This window comes from Giraffa tippelskirchi, chromosome 8 (assembly GCF_054371585.1).
Source record: "Giraffa tippelskirchi isolate mGirTip1 chromosome 8, T2T-mGirTip1v1.2.pri, whole genome shotgun sequence".
Classification (NCBI taxonomy): Eukaryota; Metazoa; Chordata; class Mammalia; order Artiodactyla; family Giraffidae; genus Giraffa; species Giraffa tippelskirchi.
Window position 1 is genome coordinate 145,912,564 of NC_137282.1, and position 27,770 is coordinate 145,940,333.

The 27,770-nt window shown below is 38.9% G+C and overlaps 1 protein-coding gene across 42 annotated transcripts in view; it reads right to left on the reverse strand.

Annotated features, from left to right (window-relative positions):
- The window catches only part of CARMIL1 (capping protein regulator and myosin 1 linker 1), a 305,081-nt gene that overhangs the window by 108,162 nt on the left and 169,149 nt on the right, over positions 1-27,770 (reverse strand). For all 42 annotated transcript variants that reach the window (XM_081522077.1, XM_081522066.1, XM_081522068.1 and 39 more), the window contains 4 exons: positions 22,469-22,557; positions 20,997-21,091; positions 10,516-10,602; positions 719-822 (listed from right to left, as the gene is read on the reverse strand). In XM_081522077.1, the coding sequence (XP_081378203.1) occupies positions 719-822; positions 10,516-10,602; positions 20,997-21,091; positions 22,469-22,557 (375 nt within the window). The remainder of the gene's footprint in view (positions 1-718; positions 823-10,515; positions 10,603-20,996; positions 21,092-22,468; positions 22,558-27,770) is intronic.

Here is a 27,770-nt window from a genome sequence, read left to right on the forward strand (position 1 = left end):
GAAGAGGTCCAGGTACTATAGGCCCCCTTAAAGGAGCATTTATTCTAAATTCTATCCTGGTGACCAGAGGGAAGGGGACCATTCACCCCATCTGACAATGAGATGATTCCCAATTCACTCTATCAATAAGATCTGCCAAACATTGATATTACTGATTCAGCAGCGTGAAAAACCTTGTTATCACTGAAGGGAAACTTTTCCCTTCACACTCAAACTTTCAAGAATAGCCCCAGTTTGACCCCTAACCCTTCCCTTCTTTCTGGTATTCATGGAACATGGGACTAAAGTTCATCCCAATATCCTTTTCCATCACAAACTATGTTTTTAAAAGCCACTGGTCTTCCTAACAATATTATTCAACGATAAATTAATTCACTTTACACCTCTAATCTTTCTTATCAGGCAATTTTAACAGGTGCAACAATGCTTTCAAATGTAGAAAAAATTTCTTCAGACTAAGTATTTACAGAAAGAATTTAAACTTCAACAACCTTAAGTGAGAGAAGGAAAAAAAAAAAACTACGAGATAGATTACATTTAATGAAGGCAGGCTTTGAATATTTCTCTAAAACACTTATAAGCTCGTGACTAAATGATTTTAAGATGTCATGATAAAAGGAGATGTGGGAAAATACATTACAAAGCCCTGTTGAGAAATTATTCCAGGCTTATTAAGTCCAGGTTCACGGAAGGTGGCGGTAAGGGACATAAAACCTACCGAGAGGTCCTCTCCGCGAAGGATGTTCCCTGAGAGGTCCAGGTGGGCCAGGGTGGTGGCAGTCAAAGGGTTGGCACTCAGTGACTGGGAAAGGCTATTCACCCCTGCAACAATGACAAGACAAAGCTTAGTTTCCATTCCAGGAACGAAAATGAGTTTTGTGATTTTCTTTAAAGGGTCCGGCAGCCCCATCAGCTTGCAGGACTGAGGCTAACCATAAGCACCGTTCCCAAAAGGCAGCTCCAGGATGGTCTTCTGACATCTTCTCAAGAAGTAGAGGTTATTTAATCACAGACAACCAACGCAGTGAGGAGAATGAAATGGAATCAGCCTCATTCTGCTCCACTTCTAATGGTGTGGCAGGAAAAGATTTTACTTTGAAGTCTTAGAATGATGATCCATGATCAACAATCTAATTGATCATTTTTATCCTTTTCTTAATCCTTCCAGGTGATTCTAGTCTTATAGTACAGTATTAAAAGGAAGCAGATTCAGAGTCAGATACTTTAGGCTACTGAAAGTATGTGGAAGTTAATACAGGAATGTACTGCTCTGCTTACTGCATTATATTCAAGGCAAAATTTAGATTGAAACAGAATTTACAAAGAGAAAAAGCTCTGTACACAATGGAACAAGCAATCAAAAGGAAAAACTGACAATTATCACTCTACACACTATTTATATACAATAACATAAATGATTCAAGTCAACTCTAACATAAATGGTTCAAGCTAATATCACCTCAAAAAAAAAAAAAATGAATGAATATATGAGGAGGCAAGATTGCTCTGCAAAGAGAGAGGGATGGTCTACTATCTCTGGGTAATAGGAACTGAAACAGGTCTGTTAGCACCTTGTGGTAGGTAGATTTTCATCAGGACACTTCAAAATGTGATCTCAGAAAGGACTGGTCCCTCCCTGAGATTTAAAGAGGTCAATACACACAATTATCACCGATGATTATTCTTTAGATAACAGGCATGTGGGATATTGCAATGCTTTTTCTGTTACTACTGACAGTCCATTGTTTTAAATCGTCTATTTTGGAAATAAAACTATTTCTAAATTGGGCATATTATCATAAATCATTTTTTTTTTTCTTTTTCACTAAAATTCTTCTTGAAAATCCCAGGCTGTCTTAGCCACCTAAAACAGGGGATGGGGTTTTTGTCTAGACATGGATAATTTCTTCATCAGATAAGGGGCAAGGGTCAGGCCAAAACTAGTCATGACTGCAGAACCCCAAGAGGTACTTCAAGAAAAAAAGCAAAAAGCTGAGCATTACAAGTACAGCCCCACGTGAGAGCAGTTCTCTGCTCCAAGTTTAGAATGTGTAGCACTGATGAAGAGCTTATTATCTTATCCTTCAGCTTTGGAGAGGTACAAAGAACCAACTCCAGTGTGTGTCTGATAAAGGCTACTGAGCCATTTCTTGATGGTGAGTGTGCATCTGGGTTTGTATAGAGAAGACTTCAAGGTGCAGAGGGGAAAATATTTTACTTAAGCACATGGAAGAATTTCTTGGCCCATCAACTCAGCATTTCTTAAGTGCTCATAACATGTTTATAAAATGCTGGGGATTGGGAGGTATGTGTAAATAAGACCCATTCTTTGCCCTCAGAAAATTCAAAGACCATCAGGAAAGAAGCTAAATAAATTCCAGGATGAAAAGCCAGTGCTACGCAAGGATTTATTCAATGCAACAAATCTTTATTTAAAGGCTACTGTATAACAGGCATGGGCTTTTGAGACCCAGAGAATCATATTTTACCCTCTCAAAGGCTATCCAGTGGGAAACAAAGACAGTTGAATAATCACAATTTGGTGAGGTCAATACTATCAAGGCTGTATATTGTCACCCTGCTTATTTAACTTATATGCAGAGTATATTATGTGACATGCCAGGCTGGATGAAGCACAAGCTGGAATCAAAACTGCTGGGAGAAACAACAATAACCTCAGATATGCAGATGACATCAACCTTACAGCAGGAAGCAAAGAGGAACTAAAGAGCCTCTTGATTAAAGTGAAAGAGGAGACTGAAACAGCTGGCTTAAAACTCAACATTCAAAAAACAATTACCATGGCATCCGGTCCCATCACTTCACGGCAAATAGATGGGGAAACAGTGGAAACAGTGACAGACTTTATTTTCTTGGGCTCCAAAATCACTGCAGATGGTAACTGCAGCCATGAAATTAAAAGACGCTTGCTCCTCGGAAGAAAAACTATGACCAACCTAGACAGCATATTAAAAAGCAGAGACATTATTTTGCCAACAAAGGTCTGTCTAGTCAAAGCTATGGTTTTTCTGGTAGTCATGTGTGGATATGAGAGTTGGACCCTAAAAAAGTTGAGCACTAAAGAATTGATACTTTTGAACTATGGTGTTGGAGAAGACTTTTGAGAGTAACTGGGACTGCAAGGAGATCAAACCAGTCAATCTTAAAGGAAATCAATCCTGAATATTCGTTGGAAGGACTCATGCTGAAGCTGAAGTTCCAATACTTTGGCCACCTGATGCAAAGAACTGACTCATTGGAAAAGACTCTGATGCTGGGAAAGACTGAAGGCAGGAGGAGAAGAGGACAACAGAGGATGAGATGGTTGGAGGGCATCACCGATTCAATGGACATGAGTTTGAGCAAGCTCTGGGAGTTGGTAAGGGATAGGGAAGCCTGGTGTGCTGCAGTCCATGTGGTCGCAAAGAGTTAGACATGACTGAGCGACTGAACTGAACTGAATACTATCAAAGAGGTAAGAGCCAAGGGCTTGGCAGTGAAGGAGGTGGAGATTTGCTAATGTTAGACAAAAGGAACTTGCGATAGCCTCTAGAAAAGGTTGATTTCTGGAGGTAACTTCTAAGATTGTTCAAATGACCAACTTCCTTCAATTTGTCTGTTACTGGTAGTATCAATGTATTTTGTAATGGCATAATTGAGTCCAAAACATTTGGAAAACACCAGACTTTCATCAAGAAAATCATTTTTAAAATTATGTCCTTAGTGAGGTATAACAAAACTCAATAAATAAATTCTGAAATTAGAAGGTGAAATTAGTCTTGACTAACAAAACACTCCTTGACAAATATGGGTGCTTGGCAGTTGGCCAATGTCTGATTAGAATTGGGAGAGAATTGTGTTATCAGCTCAGCTTCAAGTTACTGAGACAGAATGAAGGATTTCCTCCCCTACCTCTTGAGTGCATTCCACGTGAGGCCTGGGTTAATAAGCACACTAACGGCATGAAATTACAAAAATATAGGATGGAAAGAATCAGTGCTCTTCCAACCCAAACTACACACAGATTTTCACGCTATTCTCGATTCTGGCTATCTAGTGATTTTGACCATTCTTCATATTTATTATTGGAGTGTTTACAGCTGGAAAAAGGTGGTACCAGATGGCCCTACACTGACATAATCTGGCAACCAGCAGGACATTTACTAGAAATCCAGAAAACTATCACTTAGCTCACATCTGAGGAAGAGAAAGGATATTTGGACACAGTGTGGATGTCATGGGGAGATTTAAAAAAAAAAATCTGCCTTGAATTACGGAGCCATGAATATAAATGTTTTCACAGAAATAAAATATGTTAGTCAAATTCAGCAAAACTTTAAAAGTGCGATTTAATCTGAGTTATTTTAAATCCACAGACCTTTCAGATCCTTTGTGACAGTCTGCAAAAATACTGAAAACATTTGAGAAATCAATTTTTAAAAAGGCCACATTTCAAGATACACATCCTAGGAAGGATGACTTAAACTTCTTTGGGTCACATGTTATAAAACAAGATTAATTCCCAAACATATTTTATTGCAGAAAAGAGATAAAGGTGTGGATCTTCATTTGTAAAGGGTGGAGGGCACAAGGGGCTGTCCTGATTCAGAGGAAGCTGAAAAATCTGCCCACTCCCATCACTGGGGGGGACAGGGCATCAACCCCAGCTTGCCCTCAGAAGGATCAAAGATTGTTACATCCCTCTATCTGTCTTATATTAATAATAATGAACAAATATGTTAAATATCAAGTTTAAAAAAAAAAACACCCTCTACCTTAAAAAAAAGAGTTAGACTTATGAAGCACATGATAAACGATTTTACAAGAAAAAAATTTACACTTTAAATAGAAGAGTAACAAAGGAAGGGACCTAGCAGTTTCCTCCAAAAGAAATATAAGTGACTACGGAACAAGGGGGAAAAGCCACCTAAGCAATAACTGAAGAAACTAAATTAAAATATCAGAACACTTTTGTTCATATGCTTGATAAACAATAAAAATGAGAGAATAATACCCACTGATGGCGAGAGTATAAAGAGGATTGTACAAAATACTTAGAGGACAAACTTGACAATACATATCAGAAACAGCTTTTTAAAAATTATACAAACTCTGATCTCACAATTCTACTTACAAGAATGTTATCCTAAAGAAGAAATTAACTCATGACTGGTGATTAGATATAGATGTCATATTAGGGTGTTCTGCACTATTGAAGAATTTAAAACGGTCTAAATGTACAATATTAGATTATGTACGTAAGTAAGGGGACATTTTGCATACACTGCGCTATAACATAGCATTGAAAGTGACCAAGTGTTTACTGACACAAATGATCACAATTTACTATGGGGGATAGTGGAAGAAGTTTATGAAACAGTAATCACAGTGTAATCACATATACACATACGTGTGTTTTTGTAAATAAAAAAAAGTACTTACAGACAGAAAACAGTGTGGAAGAATGATTACCAAAGTGTCAACAGTGACAACCTTGTAATGACTTGGTACTAGTATTGCAAGTAGTTTTTGCTTTCTTAGTTATACTTTTCAGAATCTTCTAAGTCTTTACCATAAATATGTAATGCACTGATAATCATCAGGAAAAGGGTTTTTATAAAACTGATTTGCTGATGTAGAACAGGGATAAAAGAAAGGGACTGCATCTTAGCTTTCAGATCTGTAGGTGGCTTTCGGCATCAGGACAGAAAACACTGGCTCCTGGTGAACTGTTTCTCTTTGGAAAGTCACTTTTGTCCCTTCATCTTGAACATGTGGATATAATCACGGCATGAATGGAACTAATCCCAATTTCAAATCACTCAGTGTGACTGCACGGTCGGAATAAAGTAGGAATGGATGGATAGAAAACCATTCCGGGACCACTTTGCTTTACCCACTCACCCATGACACAGTCAGTGAGAACTTGCAGTGCCAGGTGCCAGGGACACGGCAATGAAGGACACAACACCCTTGCCAGCTAGAACCCTCCAGGCTAGGACCCAACCAAAATACAGTGGGAGATGAGCTAAAGTTGAGGGATTTACAAAGTGCTATGGAATGCAGAGAAAGGGGTATCTAGTTCCACAGGGGGTGGTGAGAGGAGGTTGTCTGAGAAGGACTTCAAAGAGAAAAGGAGATAGAAGCTGAATCCTCCAGCAGGAGCACTAATTCACCAGATTTCTGGGTGGAGACACTGAGGTTGTCCTGGGCAAGATAGGAACATATAAAAACACATGATGGAAAAACACTGTATGATGGAAGCAAGGAAGGAAAAAGAAGGGAGGGAAGGAGGAAGATGATGGTGGCAGGGACAACATGGCACTCTGTGCCAAAAATGACACTATGCATATTAACCCATTTAATCCCACCACCTCTGATGAAGTAGAGACTCAGATTTCCATATTATAAATGAGGTTGCTAAGGAACCCAGATGCATTAATATATTTGTAGTAAGTAAATATGCTAGGACTCAAGCCTAGACAATCTGCCGGAGAACAGGCAATCACTATACATATTGCCCTCAAAAGACAGTCGTATGTTAAAGAGTGGCAAATTACTCAAGAAATTTTCATTTAACACCCACAATGGGTGGGTCGCATCACTCTGTCAGGTGTTGGAGAGATGCAGACAAGAAACAGACATGTATGGCAAAGAGAGTCCCCTTCTTGTAGGGAAAACACGAAATTCATACAATGATGTTACATATGATCTGGAAGTGACACAAAGGAAAGAGTAAGTGATTCTGTTGAAGCCTCAGGAATAGGGAAGACATCCCAGAAGAGATGATCACAGATGAGGGTTTTATAAAATATACTGAAGCTCTCCAAAAATATTTGGAGATGTGTGACATAAGAGAAAATATGTATTGGTCTCTGCCCCCCTTGTCGATTCCTGGCACAGAGCTCCTCAAACCCTTGTAATTTCCTGGGCGATAAGAACACTAGAAACATCCTTTGTTCTGATATTTGTCTTTGACCCTGACTCAGGGCTCCTAAAACTCCTATAAATTCTTAAGTGATAAGAGTAGTAGAAGCATCTTGTGTTCTAATGAAGCAACTCTGGGTAGGCTCCTAGACGGGGACTGGTCATCAGAGAGACCAAGCCACAATGAGAAGCTTGGAATTTCATTCCCACTCCCACCCACCAACACTTCTGTAGAAAGGGGAGAGGGCCTGGAAATGCAGTTAATAATTGATCATGCCTACGTGGGAAGGCCTCCATAAACACACCATGGATTCTGGAGAGCTTCTGAGAGCTTCCAGGTTGAGGAACACACCCGCACCAGGAGGGTGACATGCCCCAAATCCACAGGAACAGAAGCTCTCCTCCCAGTCCTCACCCTGTGTATCTCTTCTTCTGGCTGTTCATCTGGATCCTTGACCATATCCCTTAGTAAACTAGTAAGTGTAATAAGCGTTTCCCTGAGTTCTGTGAACCACTCGAGCAAATTAATCAAATTCAAGGAGGGAGACTTCAGAACCTCTGATAACCAGGGCTTGTCACTAGGCATGTAAAGGGCGTGGCAGGGGAGGAGGGTGTTGGGGGCACAACAGTCTTGTGGGACCGAGCCCTTAACTTGTGGGATCTGACGTCATCTCCAGGTAGAAACTGAGCTGAATTATAGGATACCTGGCTGGTGTTGCAGATGCCTGGTTGGCAGGGGGAAACGTCCACATATCTGGTGACCAGAAATATCAGAAGTGACATGTTTTGTGTGAGTAGTAAAGGAGACACACAGAGAAACACAGAAGGAAGAATGGAGATTTTCCCGATACAAGATGAAAGAAAAACTTTTCAAGCATGTACAAAGGTGTGATGTATGCAGGAAGATTTCAATTATTAGTAGTAGTATTATAAAGGTGACAGTGTAGAAAAATAAGAACAGAACTGAAAAAAATGGGAGGCTGGTGAGTGGAGTCAGGAAAGAACCTGGGGAAAGAAAGGCAATTTCCAAGACAGGAAATAGAGCGGGTACAGCAGGAGTGATGACTGTAACTGCAGTTAGGCCCAACTATTTTCTGTACAACAGACAGTCCATCTGACAGGTTTATGTGTATGTGGGGGCTGGGGGAGTGTGATAGCAAAGAAGTCTTTCCAAGGATGAACCAAGAAAAACACAACCAGTAGTAATCATTTGGTAAGATACAGAATCAATGCAAAGAAATAGAGGAAAACAATAGAATGGGAAGGACTAGAGATCTCTTCAAGAAAATTAGAGATACCAAGGGAACTTTTCATGCAAAGATGGGCACAATAAAGGACAGAAATGGTATGGCCCTAACAGAAGCAGAGGATGTTAAGAAGAGGTGGCAAGAACACAGAGAAGAACTATACAAAAAAGATCTTCATGACCCAGATAATAACAATGGTGTGATCACTCACCCAGAGACAGACATCCTGGAAAGCAAAGTCAAGTGGGCCTTAGGAAGCATCACTATAAACAAAGCTAGTGGAGGTGATGGAATGGCAGTTAAGCTATTTCAAATCCTAAAAGATGATGCTGTGAAGGTGCTGCACTCAATATGCCAGCAAATGTGGAAAACTCAGCAGTGGCCACAGGACTGGAAAAGGTCAATTTTCATTCCAATCCCAAAGCCAATGCCAAAGAATGCTCAAACTACCACACAATTGCACTCATCTCACACGCTAGCAAAGTAATGCTCAAAATTCTCCAAGCCAGGCTTCAACATAACACGAACTGTGTGCTTCCAGATGTTCAAGCTGGATTTAGCAAAGGCAGAGGAACCAGAGATCAAATTGCCAACATCCATTGGCTCATAGAAAAAGCAAGAGAATTCCAGAAAAACTTCCGCTTTATTGATTACCCCAAAGCCTTTGACTGTGTAGATCATGACAAACTGTGGAAAATTCTTCAAGAGACGGGAATACAAGACCACCTTACCTGCCTCCTGAGAAAACTGTATGCAAGTCAAGAAGCAATAGTCAGAACCAGACATGGAACAACACACTGGTTCCAAATTAAGAAAGGAGTATATCAAGGCTGTATATTGTCACCCTACTTATTTAACTTATATGCAGAGTACATCCTGCAAAAGCCCAGGCTGGATGAAGCACAAGCTGGAATCAAGATTGCCGGGAGAAATATCAATAACCTCAGATATGCAGATGACACCACCCTTATGGCAGAAAGCAAAGAGGAACTAAAGAGCCTCTTGATGAAAGTGAAAGAGGAGAGTGAAACAGCTGGCTTAAAACTCAACATTCAAAAAACGATTATCATGGCATCCAGTCCCATCACTTCATGGCAAATAGATGGGGAAACAGTGGAAACAGTGACAGACTTTATTTTCTTGGGCTCCAAAATTACTGCAGATGGTGACTGCAGCCGTAAAATTAAAAGACACTTGCTCTTTGGAAGAAAAGCTATAACCTACCTAGACAGCATATTAAAAAGCAGAGACATTACTTTCCCAACAAAGGTCCATCTAGTCAAGGCTAAGGTTTTCCCAGTATTCATGTATGGATGTGAGAGCTGAACCATAAAGACAGCTGGGCAACTGAAGAATTGATGCTTTTGAACTGTGGTGTTGCAGAAGACTCTTGAGAGTCCCTTGGATGGCAAGGAGATCCAACCAGTCAATCCTAAAGGAAATCAGTCCTGAAAATTCACTGGAAGGACTGATCCTGAAGCTGAAACTCCAATCCTTTGGCCACCTCATGCGAAGAGTTGACTCACTGGAAAAGACCCTGATGCTGGGAAAGATTGAAGGCAGGAAAAGAAGGGGACAACAGAGGATGAGATTGTTGGAGGGCATCACCAACTCTATGGACATGAGTTTGAGCAAGTTCTGGGAGTTGGTGATGGACAGGGAAGCCTGGTGTGCTGCAGTCCATGGGGTTGCAAAATGTTGGACACAACTGAGCAACTGAACTGAACTGAACATACAGAAATATCAAACCACTATCTTATGCTCTTGGAACTAACAGAGTATTGTAAGTCAACTATACTTTACTTTAAAAAAAATTGCTAAATCAAAACCAAAACAACAACAACACAACACAACCAGCTGCCTTTAGGAACAGGAGGCAGGACCTCGACTCAAAGTTTAAAAAGTTGAAGACTGCATGTGGACATTCAGATTATTCTCCACTATGAAAGCATTTCACTTTAGAACACCAGAATTTCAATCAGATAGTTTCTTTACTTTAAAACTGCCAGAGTATTACAATACACATACAGTTGACCCCTGAACAACACAGGGATTAAACTGCGCATAACTAATCGCCAGCTCTCTGTATCCACAGTTCCTCCACTTCTGCAGATTGAACTAACTGTGGATCATGCGGTACTGTAACATTTACTTATCGAAAAATAACCACATGTAAGTGGATCTGGCAGTTCAAACCACATTGTTCAAGGATCAACTACATTATTAAAGGCAGATACATAACTGAGTAATAATTCTAACCATGTAAGGAAGCATGGGGCAGTAAATACATTATAGACACAAAATTAAGTAAATAAACTTAAGTAAGTAAGATATACTGTACCTTTAGGTGACAATGACGTTTTAGACAAATTTAAATGCTTTATTCCCTTTGGGAGTTTGGCAAATTGAATACTTAAAGAGGACACACCTGAGAAAGGAAGGAAAGAAAGGGATCATTAGAATTTTTAAATTGTCAGGATTGCATTTGTTTTCAATGCCTGAAAGTTAAGTTTGATTCCAATTTAAGTGCCTGTTTTTCCTAATGTTAGTTGTTTTCTAGTCATCTACTATCACGCCTCCTTTACTTTCTCTCTTAGCTAGGGTAAGAAAAAGGGATAATAATTATCAAAACTTTACCATTAGAGATGCTTTTCTTTGGACAAGGTGTTATCCTCTCTTCAGAATGCTATTTCAAATGCAAATAGTCTTGGAAAGAGTGATATAATTTCCCCCCCTTTTCTTTTTAACCTGTGTCTTAATGAGTTGATCACTCTTCGGGGTGAGCGGATGCACACTATTTAATTATTGTCAAGAAAAACAATATGGCATTATTCAGAATCTGCTTTACTTTAAGCAGATGAATTTCAGTATTTAATTGGTTTACAGCTAACAAACTTAGACAAAGCATCAGAGCATGTTTTAACCTACCTTCCTGAAGGTAGGTTTGGAAACATAAAATAACTCCCAAGGAATTTACAGTATTAAAAATCAAGTGGTCTCTAAATTTAATGGTCAGAGTGTGAGATTGTGAAAACTCCTTCACTCACCTAAGGATTACAATGAGTGTAGACTCTTTTCTGGGAGGAAGTAAGCAACAGATAAACAATCAATGTATGTCTTACAGGGCCTTCAACCAACCCCCTGCTTCGCCTGAGTTATGACCTCCCCAGGGGCATGTTTTGAGAAACATCCTAAAACAGTATTAACTGTAAGGTCCCATAGGCTGGTTCTCAGACCCTAGGCACCAGTAAGGAATTACTGTGCTGGCTGCTGCCCTATCACATAACCTCAAATTAAATGTAAATTTTATCAAGTAATAAGTACTACTCTAGAAATAAACTAAACATCATTCAGCTTGATTAAGCCTCTAGATGGGTGTTTCCCCAAGGATGGTAGGTACTGGAAGACCCTGCCTGTCTCCCACAGCATTTCCCAAACAAGTTTGACAATCACTGGATTAAGTACTGTTAAAAAGGTTTTTTAATTAAAAATATGTCTAGAGATTTGAATATGCTAAACCATAGTGTTAACTGCAAAGAAGGGAGAGGTCTGATATTTGGTCAATACATTCTTGTAAAATGAGTTGATTTAAATATTTTAAATTAAGACATCAAAATTTGGGTATACAGTTCAAGCCATGCTTAGAGTGAAGTCTATAGTCCTAAATACACAAGTGAATAAAGAAGAGCTATAAACTAATAATCTAAGTATCCATCTCACAATGTCTAAAAAGCAACAATAAATTAATCCCCACTTCACCTCCATAAACAGAAGGAAAGAAATAACAAAGGGAAGATCTCAATTAAATAGAAAGCAGTTATAAACTAAATTTAACAAAGTATGTTCTTAAAAAATAAAAACTAATAAAATTAATAAATCCCAGCAAGACTTTAAGAGAGAAAGAGAAGGATCAAAGTATTAAAATCAGAAATGAAAACAGAACACCAGAAGAGATCCTACAGATACTACAAATGGAACAGAATAAAAAAAATCTACAGATCAAAAAATGTATCACTGTAGAAGAAATCCTTATGAAAAATACAACTTAGCAAAACTTACTTAAGAAATAACATCCCCTATCTAAGAAAATAATAAATCTATTATTAAAAACCTCTCCACAACGAAAAGCAAAAGAAGCCGAATATAAAAGAGTATGCATTGTATAATTCTATAGTGGTGAAGTTCCAGAATAAATAAAGCTAATCTATCACAACAGAAGGCAGAATACACAGACAAGTTCGTGAATTTTCATAACACCCTATTTCTTGACCTTCATAGTGGTTGCATGAGAGCATTCCCTTTGTAAAAATTCACTAAGATCTAAACTTGGAATTTACAGACCTTTATGAATGTACACTATACTTCAATGAATACAAGTTACTTCAGAAAACATAGGTACAGAAAATAACAGGAGAAAATCTAGATGACTGGGTGGCAATGACTTGTTAGATACTATACTAAAGGCATAGTCCTTGAAAGATGTCATTGATTAATTGGACTTCATTAAAATTTAAAATTTCTGTATATTTAGCAAGGGGGAAGGGGGAGATAAATTGAGAGATTGGGCTTGACACATACACACTACCATATATTGAGTTGACCAAAAAGTCCCTTTGGGTTTTTCCGTAACATCTTACAGAAAACCCTGAACAAACTTTTTAACCAACCCAATATAGAACAGATAACTGTAGGAGGAATTAGGAAAGGACACCATCATGTGTAAAATGAATAACTAGCAGGAAGCTGCTATTTAACTCAGGGAGCCCACCCTGGCATTCTGTGCCAATCTAGAGGGGTGGAGTGGGGATGGAGGGAGACTTAAAAGGGAGGGGATATGTATATAATTTTGACTGATTCATGCTGATACACAGCAGAGACAACCACAACACTGCAAAGCAATTATACTCCAATTTATAAAAAACACCCATAATAAAATTAATAAGAACCTACTCTATAGTACATGGAGCTTTACTCAATACATAAAACTGCAAATGCAAGGACACGCACCATTCTGTTCATTCCTTAATCAGAAACTTTCCTTTAAAAAGGAAGGTAGACAAAAAGGAATAAATAATACTACTTTTCTCTAGAAATAGAACTATCACACCCTAAGTAATGAAAGCAAAAGAAAGGTGAAGCTCCAAAGTTAGAATAAAGGTGAGTCAAGTCATGTTTGATCATTTATTTTAAATGAAAAAAGCAGGATTAAAGGTAAAAGAGGACTAAAGGCTCAAACACAAGACTGTCTGGTTAAAGTATTTTTTTCTCTAACCCTAGACTAAGTTTTACTAGCTTCTTTCTCAACAAAATGTTTTGTTTCAGCTTCCTAGGCATCCACAAATCATAAATACATTCTACTTCCTCTTTTAAGAAATACCCTTGCTAAGTGCTAATGGAATGAAAGGCATAAATGAGGTCAGTTACTGTTCGGTTTTTCAAAAATAAAAAAGAACTGAATTCATTTTTGATAAAAGATCCTCCACTTTGGCAGACTTCAGAAATGGGGTCTTAGCAACAAGAATAAATGGAGACTGGTTGGCAGCCAAAATCACAGGAAAAACAAAAAAATTCACCTGCCTTGTATTTCCTGAAGTTAGTTACTAAATAGTGCCATGGAAGAAGCTGATCATTGAGAAAACATTTCCCCCACAAAGAAAGGACAGAAGAGACTTTTTAACTTCTGGCCAAAACTATTCAATTCTGCCCCCCAAATAAAGCCACACAGCCTTCAGAGCTATGAATTAAAACAAAATTTATCACCAAAAGCTTTCATCTGGAGACTTTACTGGATGAATAACTCTTCCTGTAATTTATTTTTGTTTTAGTTTGTGTCGAATTTAGAAGGAAAAAAGGTCTAATTTTTATTTCTCCATTCAAAATGGAAACCATTATAGCTCCCTCTGCTTCAAAATATTTATGACTAATAAAAAGTAACTATAAAATGCTTAGAATTTTAATTTGGAATCAGAAGTTATTAACTTACAAAGACAGGAAATTAAATTTGACATTGCTGTTTTACCCCATTAATCATGCACGTACTTAAAACTCTATGACAATAACATGCATGCATACTGAGTCGCTTTAGTCATGTCCGACTCTTTGCAACCCTGTAGACTGTAGCCCACCAGGCTCCTCTGTCCGTGGGGATTCTCCAGGCAAGAATACTGGGGTGGGTTGCCATGCCTCCTCCAGGGGATCTGTCTTCCTGACCTAGGGATCAAACCTGCATCTCTTAGGTCTCCTGCATTGGCAGGTGGGTTCTTTACCATTAGGGCCACCCAATTACATATAAAACTCTAAAACTTTGATATCCTAGAATTTGTGTGATTCACATGGTAGGGAAAAAATGGTTTAAGGTTGGTCCTTGTTGACTTAGTTCAGTTCAGTCGCTCAGTCGTGTCCGACTCTTGGCAGCCCCACAGACTGCAGCACACCAGGCCTCCCTGTCCATCACCAACTCCCAGAGTTTACTCAAACTCATGTTCATTGAGTCGGTGATGCCATCCAACCATCTCATCCTCTATTGTCCCCTTCTCCTTGTTGACTGAAAGCATAATATCGGTAATTTAACAAAATTCTGCCCATGGAGTTCTAGTGACGTGATCAGGGAAACAAATGACTCTTTCTTGGCTGTTGGAAAGCATATAGATTTGAACACTGTAGATGTCAGAACACAGGTGAAAGTTAAAATCTTTAGATTTCTACTAATTTCAATGGCTTCCCTGGAGAGTTCAGAAACACTAAGAAAACTAACTAAATAAATAAAACATAAGAGACTTCACTAGGGGTTCAGTGGTTAAGAATCCTCCTGCCAATATAGGGGGCACAGGTTCCATTCCCAGTCCAGAAGATCCCAAATATGATCGAGGAACTAAACCCGTGTGCCACAACTGAGCCTGCACATCTAGAACCTGTGTTCCAAAGCAAGAGTGCGAAGCCACCCACCCACCACAGTGCGAAGCCTGCACACCACAACAAAGGTAGCCCCTGCTCAGTGTGCAGCAATGAAGACCTAGCACAGCCAAAAATAAACAAAATAAATAATATTTTTAAGATAAATAAAACATGATGGAGTATTTCCATTTCAAAGATAAAGTTGAGAGGAAGAGACTGAAGAACTAGGAATATTGGAATAAAATACTAGTGGGAAAAAACAGTCAACACACTTAACTTCTGAATGCCCTAAAATCCAAATCTATGCAGTTTTAAAAATATTGCTTTACACTGTGTAATCATAAAGATATCAATTAAATATGGCTAAATCATGACTCTAAAGAAAAGTACTTTCTGTTGTATAGCTGTCACACAGAAACCTGGCATCGTTAAGTATCAAAGTGCTTAAGAAAATGTATCGCCGTGCTATGGAATAAGCCAATGTTTTCCAAATCTCATACACAAATATTTCCTTCTACTTCCACAGGAAATTGAGACAGCCAAATCAGAAAATTTGAAAGACAGTATAAGAGACTGATTGATTGATTACTCAGGAAATTCTAGATAATAGTCTGAGCAATCAGTACTAGGTATGACTCTGTAAGCTTTTCCAAATTACATAAACACAGCTTCCCCATCCATAAAAGCAGAGCAACATTTGCACTATTTAACTTCACACGGCTACTCTATGAGTCAAATGTGGCAGTAAAAGTTAACATGTATTAAGTGCACAGTATGTGACACAGTGCCTTGCTAGTCCTATGGCTTTTATGTGTATTCTCATTCAATCCTTAAAACACCCTTGTGTGGGAGGTGCTATTATTATTTTAGAGAAATCTGAGGTGTAGAGAAGTTAGGTAATTTGTCCAAGGAAACTCAGATGAAAAGTAGAGAAGCGTGGATTTGAACCCATGCATTCTGACTCTAAAACCCACTGATACACACTGAGATATGAAGGATCTACCCCGCTCTCAAATGTAAGCAGCATTTGTAGAATCCATTTGTCTTGTCTTATTCAAATCAAATCAGAGCCACCACCAGATGGTCAGAAAAAAAAAAAAAACCTTGGGTGCGTCAGGTCAACATTTCCAAAAGAAAAACATTTGAAGACAGGATTCTAAATCATCTTAAACAAAATAATCCAATTTAGAATAAAGTGAGGGGAGGAAATCAGGACAGACATTCCTGATGAGGCTAAGATCATAAAATCGAGGGTAACTGGGAACGGTAACCAGGGAGACTGGAACACAGAGCTTGTGACATTTAGGGAAGGAAAGTGTGTGAAACGAGTGGAGAGAGAAGAGCTCTGTTTCCCAAAACACTCCACTTTAATCCAAAAAGTCATCAGATCCAAAGCATTAGTCAGGAGGCGATGACCGGAACACCCTGGTTCAGACACTAAGTCAGTCCAGAGGACTCAACACAGAGCTAGTTAATAAAGTGCAATAAGCGTAGGGAGTTTCAAGCCTTTACCATGACCCGCACACAGAAAGAGACTTGACATTGTGGTGTAGGAAGCTCATACCAAAATAAGCACATAGACATATAAGCGAAAACTAAAACCCCAGTTTTCCCGAACAATGCACTCTGATATTTTCTATTGTGTTCTATTTCTTCTTTTTATTAAAATGCTTACCGGGTCTTGACCTACAGTCTGAAAACACACAGGACTAGGAGGCCAAGAGCAAGCTGAGGAACTGCCTGGCCCTGCAACTGGGATAAGAAGAGCTCGTGAATGCGTGTGGTCCGTTCACTGCCTTGTGGGGCTCCTGCAGAGCATTGGAAGCACCGCCAGTACACACGACCCCCCTCCTACTAAATCATACTTTAACCTCCTCCACCGCCAGCCCCTTAACAACAGAAGGCTGCCTGTCCTCTGCGCACGAGCCTGACGGGGAGGCTGAGCTGTAAATATCAGGGCTTTGCTGCATCAACATTCACACCACAACGCAAGGAGCCAAGCTTCCGCTCTGAGAGTTTCCAAATAAGGCCCTGAGAGGATGGTTCAGGTGCAAAAATCAAATTCTACTTGGTACTTAAATTCCTCAGCATTCTGGGCTGCCAAAATGCCTTGTGTTTCTTTGCATTTCCTTGTAAATAATCTTCCCAGGCTTGGCCTCTTTTACAGACTAAACAATTCAACTGCACACTCCTCTCCCCATGTTTTTTTATTGTTTTCCAGTGAAAAGCTCAGAAACAAAACTCATGACCATTTTCCCCTATTTTGAAGTCTCTATAAATATTTTACACTCAGTTGGATTTCTTGTGGACTTCCCATCCAGGAGCAGAAAAGCAACCAATCATCTTTAGGTATTTAGCCTGGATGGAAGAAAAAAAAAAAACCCTGTAAAGAATTTGTGTTCAGGAGGCTCAGTCCAAAGAATGAAAAAAAGGTGGGCAATACAGGTGCTGGCAGTTGTCCAAGAGCTCTGGCCAAACATAGCAACGAAGGAATCTAGAAGGGGCAGAAACACAGAAAGCCTTAGCTTGAGAAAATACTTTCAGGAGTGTCAAGGCTTGAGTGTAAGTGAGCAGAAAACACCCTGGAGAGTCAGCATCTACACGTGAAGCTCTGGAAAACATCCTTGGAATGATTTTTGGTTCTCACACCTGGGAATGCAGGTAGGTGAAAGATGTACAAGGATCAGGTCACACAGGTAGGGAAGTGGAGGAAAAGGCAGGGACATGTCATCTCTCCACACAGGTTCTGACTCCGCACAAAAGAATCTTGATAAACTTCACCATGGTTTTCAATTCCAATTTAAAAGCCACAAAAAAAGGAATTCTATTATGAAATGAAATTCAATTTAAAGAAAATATTTATTGACTGCATATAAGGTCTTGGGCTAGGTGCGGTGTGTCTTAGGAGATTAAGAGAGAATGATGGACAAGGAGGAGGGATGAGAAGTAAGGCTGGTACAGAGACATCCGTATCTAATTCCAGTGCAAGAGAATGAAGGAACTGCTATCTCAGGAGTTCAAACCCAAGGTGAGGAGTCAACAGATAAGGCCGTCCAGGAGGGCTGAGCCTCAGGGCGTACGAGGCACACCACAGGAAAGATGAAGAGCCCCAGACTCATTCTTCCTCTAAGAGCATCTGCCTACAAAGCAGGAGACCCGGGTACCATTCCTGGATCGGGAAGATACCCTGGAGAAGGAAATGGCAACTCACTCCTGTACTCTTGTCTGGAAAATCCCGTGGGTGGAGAAGCCTGGCAAGCTACAGTCCATGGGGTCATAAAGAGTCAGACACGACCAAGTGACTTCACTTTCAGCCTCCCAAGCCCAAATAACATGAAAGATTTTTGGGGTCTCGCTTCTTTCCCTAATGTATTTTTGGGGTTCATCCATGTCACAGCAGGACCAGCGCCTCATTCTCTTGTGCTGTGGAGCAGGGTTCCACAGTACAGATACACCACATTCTGTTTATCCCCCCACCAGGGATAAGCATTTGGGTTTCCACTTGGGGGCAACCATGAACTTCTATGAACACTCATTCACTAGTGTTTGAGCAGACATTCATTTCATCTCTCTTGGGGACCACCTAAGAGTGAAATTGCTGAGTCATAGAGTAAATTTGTGTTCGACTTTTGAAGCAACTGGCTAACCAGCACCCAAAGAGTCTGCCCCATTGTACTCTCGCGCCAGTAATGCATAAGTTCCCATTTTCCACATCCTTTCCAACACTTATTTTGATGATAGCTAAACTACTAGTTGTGAGGTGGTATCTCAGTATGGTTTGAGTTTGCGTTTCCCTGATGACCAAGGAGTGTCCCTTACTACACTCTGGATTTCACATCCCTAGCAACCAACACTTAATAACCATTGATTCTGTCCAGTCAGTAGACAAACATGTTTGAGTTCCTTCCATCTTAAAAACAAAAGCAAAACAGCCCTCCTGCCTATAAAAGGTGATCTACATTGTTATAGTCACCTCTTCGTAGCATTTGACTAGTAGAGAGAACACTTGTTTTTCCTAAAGAAAATACTAAAACCCCAGAGAAACTCCTATTCCAGAGTTATGTTTCCATTATTTTCAGCTTTGCCTTTTACACCTATGAGAGTGTCTTTCATGTGATCTAGTTTTCCAATTTAGTCTCAACCTTCCTTTAGACTCATTATTTCAGATGCTAGAAAGTTCCTCTTCAAATGTTTCCTTGGATGCCACTTGGGTATCTTTTTCAATGAAGAACAATGTCAGTATCAGGAACAAAAATGCAGAACTGAGTGTCTATACCAGGATCTTTAGCTCAGTTTAATAATTAACCCTCATCAAATATAGAACATCCCAAGATGAAAGGCCCTTAGTCAACAATGCTGGAAAACATCTGTAATACACAATGAAAACAAAGTATCCCCTCTAGAGATAAAGCTACTCCTTCTGAAATCTCATCCATCAGCGTTCTCCTACTGAGAATTCAAACTCTCAGGCTTCACTTTCTAAAGCTACTGACTCTTCCCTCTACTCACGCAAACATCTTCTAAAGAAACCTTCTTTTACCTCCTCATGAAATCTAGTCCTTCAACTCCTCTCTACTCTCACATTCAAATCTCGTTAAAAATTAAAAGACATCTGTGATAGGCAGAATTGTAAGCTGGTCCTCAAGATTCCTGTCCCTGGTAAACACACCCTATATAATTTCTTTAAGTGTGTGGGGTGGACCAAAGAACATGATGGGTTATCACAAATCTCAAATGAAATGATACAAGTGAACTTACAAAACTGAAAGAGACTCAGACATAGAGAACGAATTTATGGTCACCAGGGGAAGGATAGAGGGAAGGGACAATGTACACACTGCTGTATTTAAAATGGATAATGTATGGCAAACCACTACAATATTGTAAAGTAATTAGCCTCCAATTAAAATAAATAAATTTAAAAAACTAAAAAAAATAATAAAAAAATAAAATGGATAAGCAACAAGGACTGACTGTATAGCACAGGGAATTCTGCTTAATGTTATGTGGCAGGCTGGATGGGATGGGAGTTTGGGGGAGAATGGATACATGTATATGTATGGCTAAGTCCCTCTGCTGTTCACCTGCAATTCTCATAACATTGTTAACTGGTTATACCCCATTACAAAATAAGTAACTGGGAAAAAAGGAATATGACGGGACATCACAGTGTGATTAGGTTACTAATCAGTCCACTCTGAATTAATCAAGAGGGAGACTGTCTTGGAGGAGTCTGACTCCAACAGGTGACCTGTCTACAAGAAAGTGAAGCATCAGAAAGGTGTGCTTCTGCTGGCCTGGAATGCGAGGCAGACAGTAAAGTTGGGAGAGAAGGGGACCACGTGTTGAGGACACAAGCACAGCCTTCAGGCATGGGAAGTGCTCCCTGACTGGCAAGGAGCAATAAAATGGTGACCTAACCCTACAGCTTCAGGAAATTAATTCTGCTAACAACCGGTGAGCCTGAGAAGACCCCAGATCACATAAACCCCAGCTGACTTGACTTTAGTCTCATGATACTGAGAGAGAACCCAGTCAACCTGTACCCAGACTGACCCAAAGACATTGTGTGATAACAAATCTATGCAAACTTAAATTGCCATGTTTGTGGTAATTTGCTACCCAGCAAGAAAAAGTCAATACAATAGTTTAAAAATAATATCCTCCTTTCCACTTGGATCACTTCAAAAACTGTTCGGCAGCTGATACAATCATATTGGGTCGGCCAAAAAGCTCATTTGGATTTTTCTGTAAGATCATACAGAAGCGTGAGTAGTTTCACCAAAGGCTGGAAAAAATTTAAGCCAACAAGAGCATTTATAATATAATTACAACTAAGACTGACACTATTCTTCAGGCATGGCTAAATGAAAACTCCCTAATCCTCTTACAGTTCTGGCATCAACGGTCATGTAAATGCTACAGTACCTCGATCCTCCAGTGGGTTGCCAGCAAGGTTAATCGTGTGCAGCCCTGAAGTGGGATTATGTGCTAGAGCACTGGCCAGTTTTTGTGCAAAATCTCTGCAAGTAAACAAAACAATAAGACACAATGTGTAAAACGACTCAATTAGAAAATTTAGTGCTAGAATAGCTAGAGTGAAATTTAAAATAAGAGAGAAGTCTTTACAGTATTAACCTATATATCATATTTGTTAAGAACCAATCTATCTTTACAATATTAATCTATATATCATATTTGTTAAGACTCAATCTATTTTCACGAGTACATATGCTCATTAGGAATCCGTAAAGTCATAGCTAGAGTATGATTCATCTTGATCAGTCCAAACCTCATTCCAAAGAAAAATGTATAACTGCTCCTTTAAAGGCACATTGAAGAATGCTATTAATAGTACTTTTGGCCCTTCTATGACTTAAAAAGCAAATCCTGAATTGAATTGCTTTTCATGAAAATTGCAATAGGCTATTCCCTATATCAGTCTTAATTTCATGCAATACTCATGAAGGCAGAACTGATTGCCCTAATTGTTGAATTTGAAGGCTATAGTTGCTAGCACTATATTTTTAGTTGAGTTCAGTTGCTCAGTCATGTCTGACTCTTTGCGACCCCATGAACTGCAGCACGTCAGGCTTCCCTGTCCATCACCAACTCCCAGAGCTTGCTCAAACTCATGTCCAACAAGTCGGTGATGCCATCCAACCACCTCATAGTCAAAAGCACTATTCTAGGTGTGTTTAACTTAAAATAATGTGTTAAGTGCTATGACTATGAAACTGCCAAGCCTCCTCACTTAGTAGCGGTGACGTCTTGACTCCAGCGGGTTTGAAGTCTCATGCCCCCAGTAAGGCTTGGGTATTGTTACTGAACCACACTAGATGAAGGTTATTTAAATGTGAATTTGAAAAGGGAGAGAAATGGCTGAAACAGATCAAAGCCAAACAGTAACATCCTATGAAATGTGCCATTACTATGACTACCATTTATGATTAATGGTACTAGTAAAAGCTAACACATAGCATCTCTAATATGAAAGATTTTGAAACTTTTCTAAACATTTTCCATGTATTAATTCATTTATCCTTACAACCATAATTCTATAAAGTAAGCACTATTATCACCAACTTAAAAATGAAGAGACTGAGGTACAGAGAACTGAACTAACTTGCCCAAAGACATGAGGCATCTGACCCAAGGGTCCATGTTCTTAAGCATTATCCTTATATACCCTCAAAAATACCATGTGACACAACCACAAAAGATGATAAAATCCTTGATCTTTGTAATAATGATAAGGATGACAGGGACTTTTTTGTTAAGAAGAGGAAACACTATACAGGTGATAGCATTAACTTTTTTCTCAAAGCCATGTATTAATTTTAGAAGAAATGGCAAAATGTTTTAAAGCAACACATTCATATATTCAGGAAAATACTCACGTTCTGAGTCCAGCATTTTCCAACACCAATTCTTCCAGTCGATTGGACCTGCTCACCACCCTCAAGATCTGTTCACAGACATCAGTGGACTGTAACAGAAAATATTCTTTGACCATATCGTAAGTCAAAATATGATCTCACTTCACCATCATAAATCCTTGCAACTACAAAGCTTTAAATCATTCATTCAATCAACAACCCATGAGTTGACAACTACTCCTACACATCCTGCTGATGAAGATTCAGGGAACACAACAACATAAGGGACAAAGTTCCTGACTTCAAGAGTGATACCACCCAGAAGGCAATCAGACAAGAAGGAAATACACAATTACGACAGGAAAATAGGCATCTTGGTAGTGCTATAGGCACACAGAGGTGCCTTTCATGCAATCCTGGGAAAACCAAAAGAAATCCCCAAGAAAGTGATAACCAAAATAAAGAACCAAAGACTGAGTGGTAGTGACGATGGTGATGAGGCTGATGTTGAAACTCTCCTTCCTGAGTTCTTGTCATGTGCCAGGCCCTGAGCTAAGCCCTCTATGTATGTTTCATTATAAAGCTGTTAATTAAGTATTATTATTGTCTTTTTATAGATAACATTTAAAGATATCATGAATACTTCAAAAGAGAGGCTGAATAACCACTTGATAAACATTAGGTATTACAATGTTGCTACTAGTAATCTCACAACTAAGGTAAGGAATAAGAAAAACTTTAATAATTAATCGTCTCATGTTAATAAACCTCATGTTTTAAAAAATTATGTAGTCATAAACTCACATCTTTCAAAATATTTTAAATGCTTAGGATATAGTGTTAAATGAAAATGCATAATTAAAATAAAGTGTTTAATAAAGATTACAACAATTGAAATGGCTAATAAATGCAGCAAAAAAGTCTTGAGGGTACTATGAAAAATGAAGAGTTGTGCCCTGGTAGAACTGTGCATAATTTTTTCTTTTAAATTTTTACTTATTAATGCTTTATATTTATTTATATCCTGCCTTATTCCAAAACTAACTTAAGGTAGCTCCTGACCTTAAAATTATTCAGATATTGAAAAGTGATTTTTAAATGTCATCATAACTTAAGGTCTCTTTAAATCTTTTATGTTATTAGAAAAGAGAGGGAAATCATTTTGTGTGGCATAGCATACAATAGAGCAGTTTCTTTTCTTAAAATACTACATAAAATATTATAGTTCTTTATCATAACATAAATATCCAACTAGATTAACCATTATTGGAAAAGTATAAAATGAAGCACAAATTCTCCAGTCAAGTAGCCTTTAGAAAACTGACTTGGAAAACCACCAAGGGGCACAGAATTTAAAGCTCTTATAATTCTCATGTCCTGCTTGATTCCTTTGGGTTTATAATGTTGCCTTCATACTATTCCTGGGTTTCTAATGTGACCCACAGATTGATGAGGGGAGAGGAAAATTAATTCCAAGTGACCCAATGCCTGCAATTTATATTATGCTGACGGTGGTGATTTTCAAAATGGTGACCCCTTATTAGTACCATTCTTCACCTTACAATATACAACTAGAGGAACTGATCTTATTCTGTGTTATGATAAAAAGTGATTACTCAGACATGTTTTTGTGAAGATTATTCTAAAATTTCCAGAAATAATCCATAGTATCATCACCTTTCCATGGCTACCTCAGAGCATCCAGAAAAGTAATTTACCAAAGCTGAGTTGTGAAGCAAGGCTTTCATTTACTCACTGGAAATTATTACTGTAATTAAAATTCATTAAAGAAAATGTAGGAAAAGTGAATCCAACTTTTAACATGCCAGTAGGGGAGAGGTGTGAGAAGTCGTTCATGATTACATTAATTTTGCTACCTTTTATTCAATGCCAACTACATGAAAAGTGTTATTTGCTACACCAAAGAATATACATGGATGGATATTTTAAAGAGATACACACACAAACTTGGACACCAAGAAAATGTTACCATTACAGTAGTCTTCCCCAAATGTCTTATTGCATGTTCAGCACTTTGTTTACAGATTTAAGGAAAAGGTTTTTTTTTTAACAAATTAATATGATAACTCTCTAAGAGCTTATATTTATTTTAAAATCAAATGTATAGCATGAAAACTAGAGAAATCACTATAAAATAACAAATGAACTAGTCCAAAATAAAACAAATATGCAAGTTTGAAACTGAGAGGAACCACATACCGTATCTGGTCCAAGCACATACTTTTTAAAAGATTTTAAAAGATCGAATGATGCTCACTGACTTGCCTAAATGATAAAACAGAGAGTTGAGCAAAATCCCAATTCTACTGCTATTTTATGAGTCCAGAACCTTGGCCCTAATTGTGTATTTGGCATCTCTTCAAAAACAAACAAACAAAAGAAAACCTCTATCCCTCTACTTAAATTTGGAATAGTGACTGCTAACAGACTGCATAAGATTAGCATAAAGCATATAAGTCACATTTTTCCCGTGGGACTGTAAGCACAGGAGACTTCTGTTGTGCAAGAAACAATTTTAACTACCCAGAGAACTCATATAACTTGAGAAGTCCCTTCTTTTTACGCTTTGTGTTTTAAAAAAGCTGAAGAAGGTGCAATGCTTTCCTGTGCCTCAAATAAACCAAGTATTAGAAAATGTTTCGAGATTGCATATTGCAATAGCCATCAAAGGCAAAGTATCATTTCTTTTTAACTTTGGGTAACAAACATGGGAAAATTGCTAATCTCTTTGAAACCTTGCAGAGAGATATCCCAAAGAGCATTTCTCATTTTTAAATACTAAGCATTAAAAATATACACATTTCATTTTTGCGTTTAAATCTGTTAGTAGAAAATCAGAGAAGGCAATAATCCTCAAATCCTGTCTCTCCACTTCCCACCATCCCAGGGCATCCCAAAAAGCACATGAGCGCTTACACGCTTTGTCTGGCCAAAACCGAAATAATTATGTGCGTGTTTTTTTTCCTAAACACTTAAGGCATTTAAAAAAGAGATGCTGCCTGGGAGGAGTAACGATAGAACAGCAGCTCCAGTGGCCTGATACTAGTGATTTGAGATAACTTCCAAAAGAGGGATGTCCAGAGCTTCCTCAGAGCTCTCTTGTGCCCCATTTTGAAAATCATGGGCTTAGGTGAATGTCTGAATGAGCCAGGAAAACTGACTTGGTAGCAAAGCATTGTTCTCTCTGATCCCACAATCCCTGGACTAATCTACTTCTCATTCCTCGAATGGCTCCCCTCACACACCTGCAATCTCTGTTGGCTCAGCCCTGCAAATGGTCCCCATCCCTGCTAACAGCAAATGAGAGGCTTCTGTTCCCAGGTCTCCCATCACGGCTGTCTGCTCACTCACTCCCTGGGGGTCACCATCCGTACTTCCATCATCACTGATCTCAGACAACCTCCTGTTTAGCTGATACAGTTTCCATAATTCATGCTCCCCCATTTGTTCACTTCTCAGCCTCTTTGCTAATCTGATTGTGAGGATGAAAATAACAGCTGACAGTTAGACATTGTGTTAGAACTTCCATATAAATTACTTGGGCTTCCTAGGTGGCACAGAGGTAAAGAATCTTCCTGCCAATGCAGAAGCAAGAAATACAGGTTCAATCCCAGGAAGTTTCCCTGGAGAAGGAAATGGCAACCCACTCCAGTACTCTTGCCTGGAAAATCCCATGGACAGAGAAGCCTGGCCAGCTACAGTCCATGGAGTCACAGAGTCGGACACGACTGAGCACTGCCACTATATATATATATATATGTAAAATTTACTCATCTCAATAACCTGCAAGTAAGTTACATTGCTGTGTCCATTCATTTATTCAACAAAAGTCATTTGACATCTATTGATTAAACCAGCTTTTACTAAGTAGCTACTATGAGCCAAGTACTTTGATAAGCACTGAATGGAGATGAATAAGACATGAGTTCCAATTAGCTCACAGTAACAGGGATACAGGAAATAGAGGCCCTGGAAGATCAAGTAATGGATCTAAGGGCACACAGCCCTGTAATAAGAGTCCGAATCTGAAACCCAGATTTCTGTTTCCAAGACTGCATTCTTACTGTCTACCACATTGGCTCTTAATAATCCCCAAATGAGTTCCACCCAAGTTTACACCTATAACGCCTTAAGCCACTCACACCCCAGGCAAGTTCAGCAGGCTGGCCACCAGCAAATCTCAGCCTTCCACTTTCAACAGATCCAAATCCTATCTCTTCACTTGGAAATTTTTTAAATTTTTTTCAAAATTTTTAATTGGAAGATAATTGCTTTACAACGTTGTGTTGGTTTCTGCCATACAACAATGCGAATCAGTCATAACCATAAATATCTCCCCTCTCTCCTGAGACTTCATCCCACCACCACCCCCAACCCACCCCTCTAGGTCATCACAGAGCCCCAGGCTGAGCTCCCTGTGTTATATGGCAGCTTCACACTAGCTAGCTATTGTACACATGGTAATGTATATATGTCAATGCTAGTTTCTCAACTCATCCCATCCTCTCTTTCCATCCCCCCCTCCACTATATCCACAAAACCCTTACATCTGCATCTCCATTACTTCAAAACTACAGTGAGCTATCACCTCACCCCAGTCTCAATGGCCATCATCAAAAAATCTACAAACAATAAATGCTAGAGAGGACATAGAGAAAGGGGACCGCTTGGTGGGAATGTAAATTGATACAGTCACTACAGAGAACAGTACGGAGATTCCTTTAAAAGCTAGGAATAAAACTACCATCTGACCCAGCAATCCCACTGCTGGGCATATGCCACCCTGAGAAAACCATAATTCAAAAAGATACATGTACCCTAATGTTCATTGCAGCACTATTTACACCAGCCAGAACATGAAAGCAACCTAGATGTCCATCACTCAGAAAATCTCAAACCCAGTTTCTATGACGTCTGAAAGCTGGAGACTTGAATGTTAAGAGTCTCCATTAAAACACCTAAATTATCTCCCGTGCTCAAATGAAGCAACAGAAACCTAACTCATGGATAAGCTTCTGTCCAAATGGCTGTTTTGAAATTGTGGGGACAAAAAAACAAAACAAAACAAAACAAAACCAACCAACAGAGCATCTTATTTCTACTAACAAAACAGACCAAAACTTTGGCTCCCCCATGTCTTATAAAAACTAACAGATTTCACTTTGATTTCATTTTGCTTACATACAAATCTGCCCAAAACCTCATCTAGAAAATCAATGTTAACTATCATAACTCCAGACCAACTCTACCTTGGTAATGTTTTCCTAAATTTTCAGGGAGGGAAGCTTTGTGGAGATGGAAT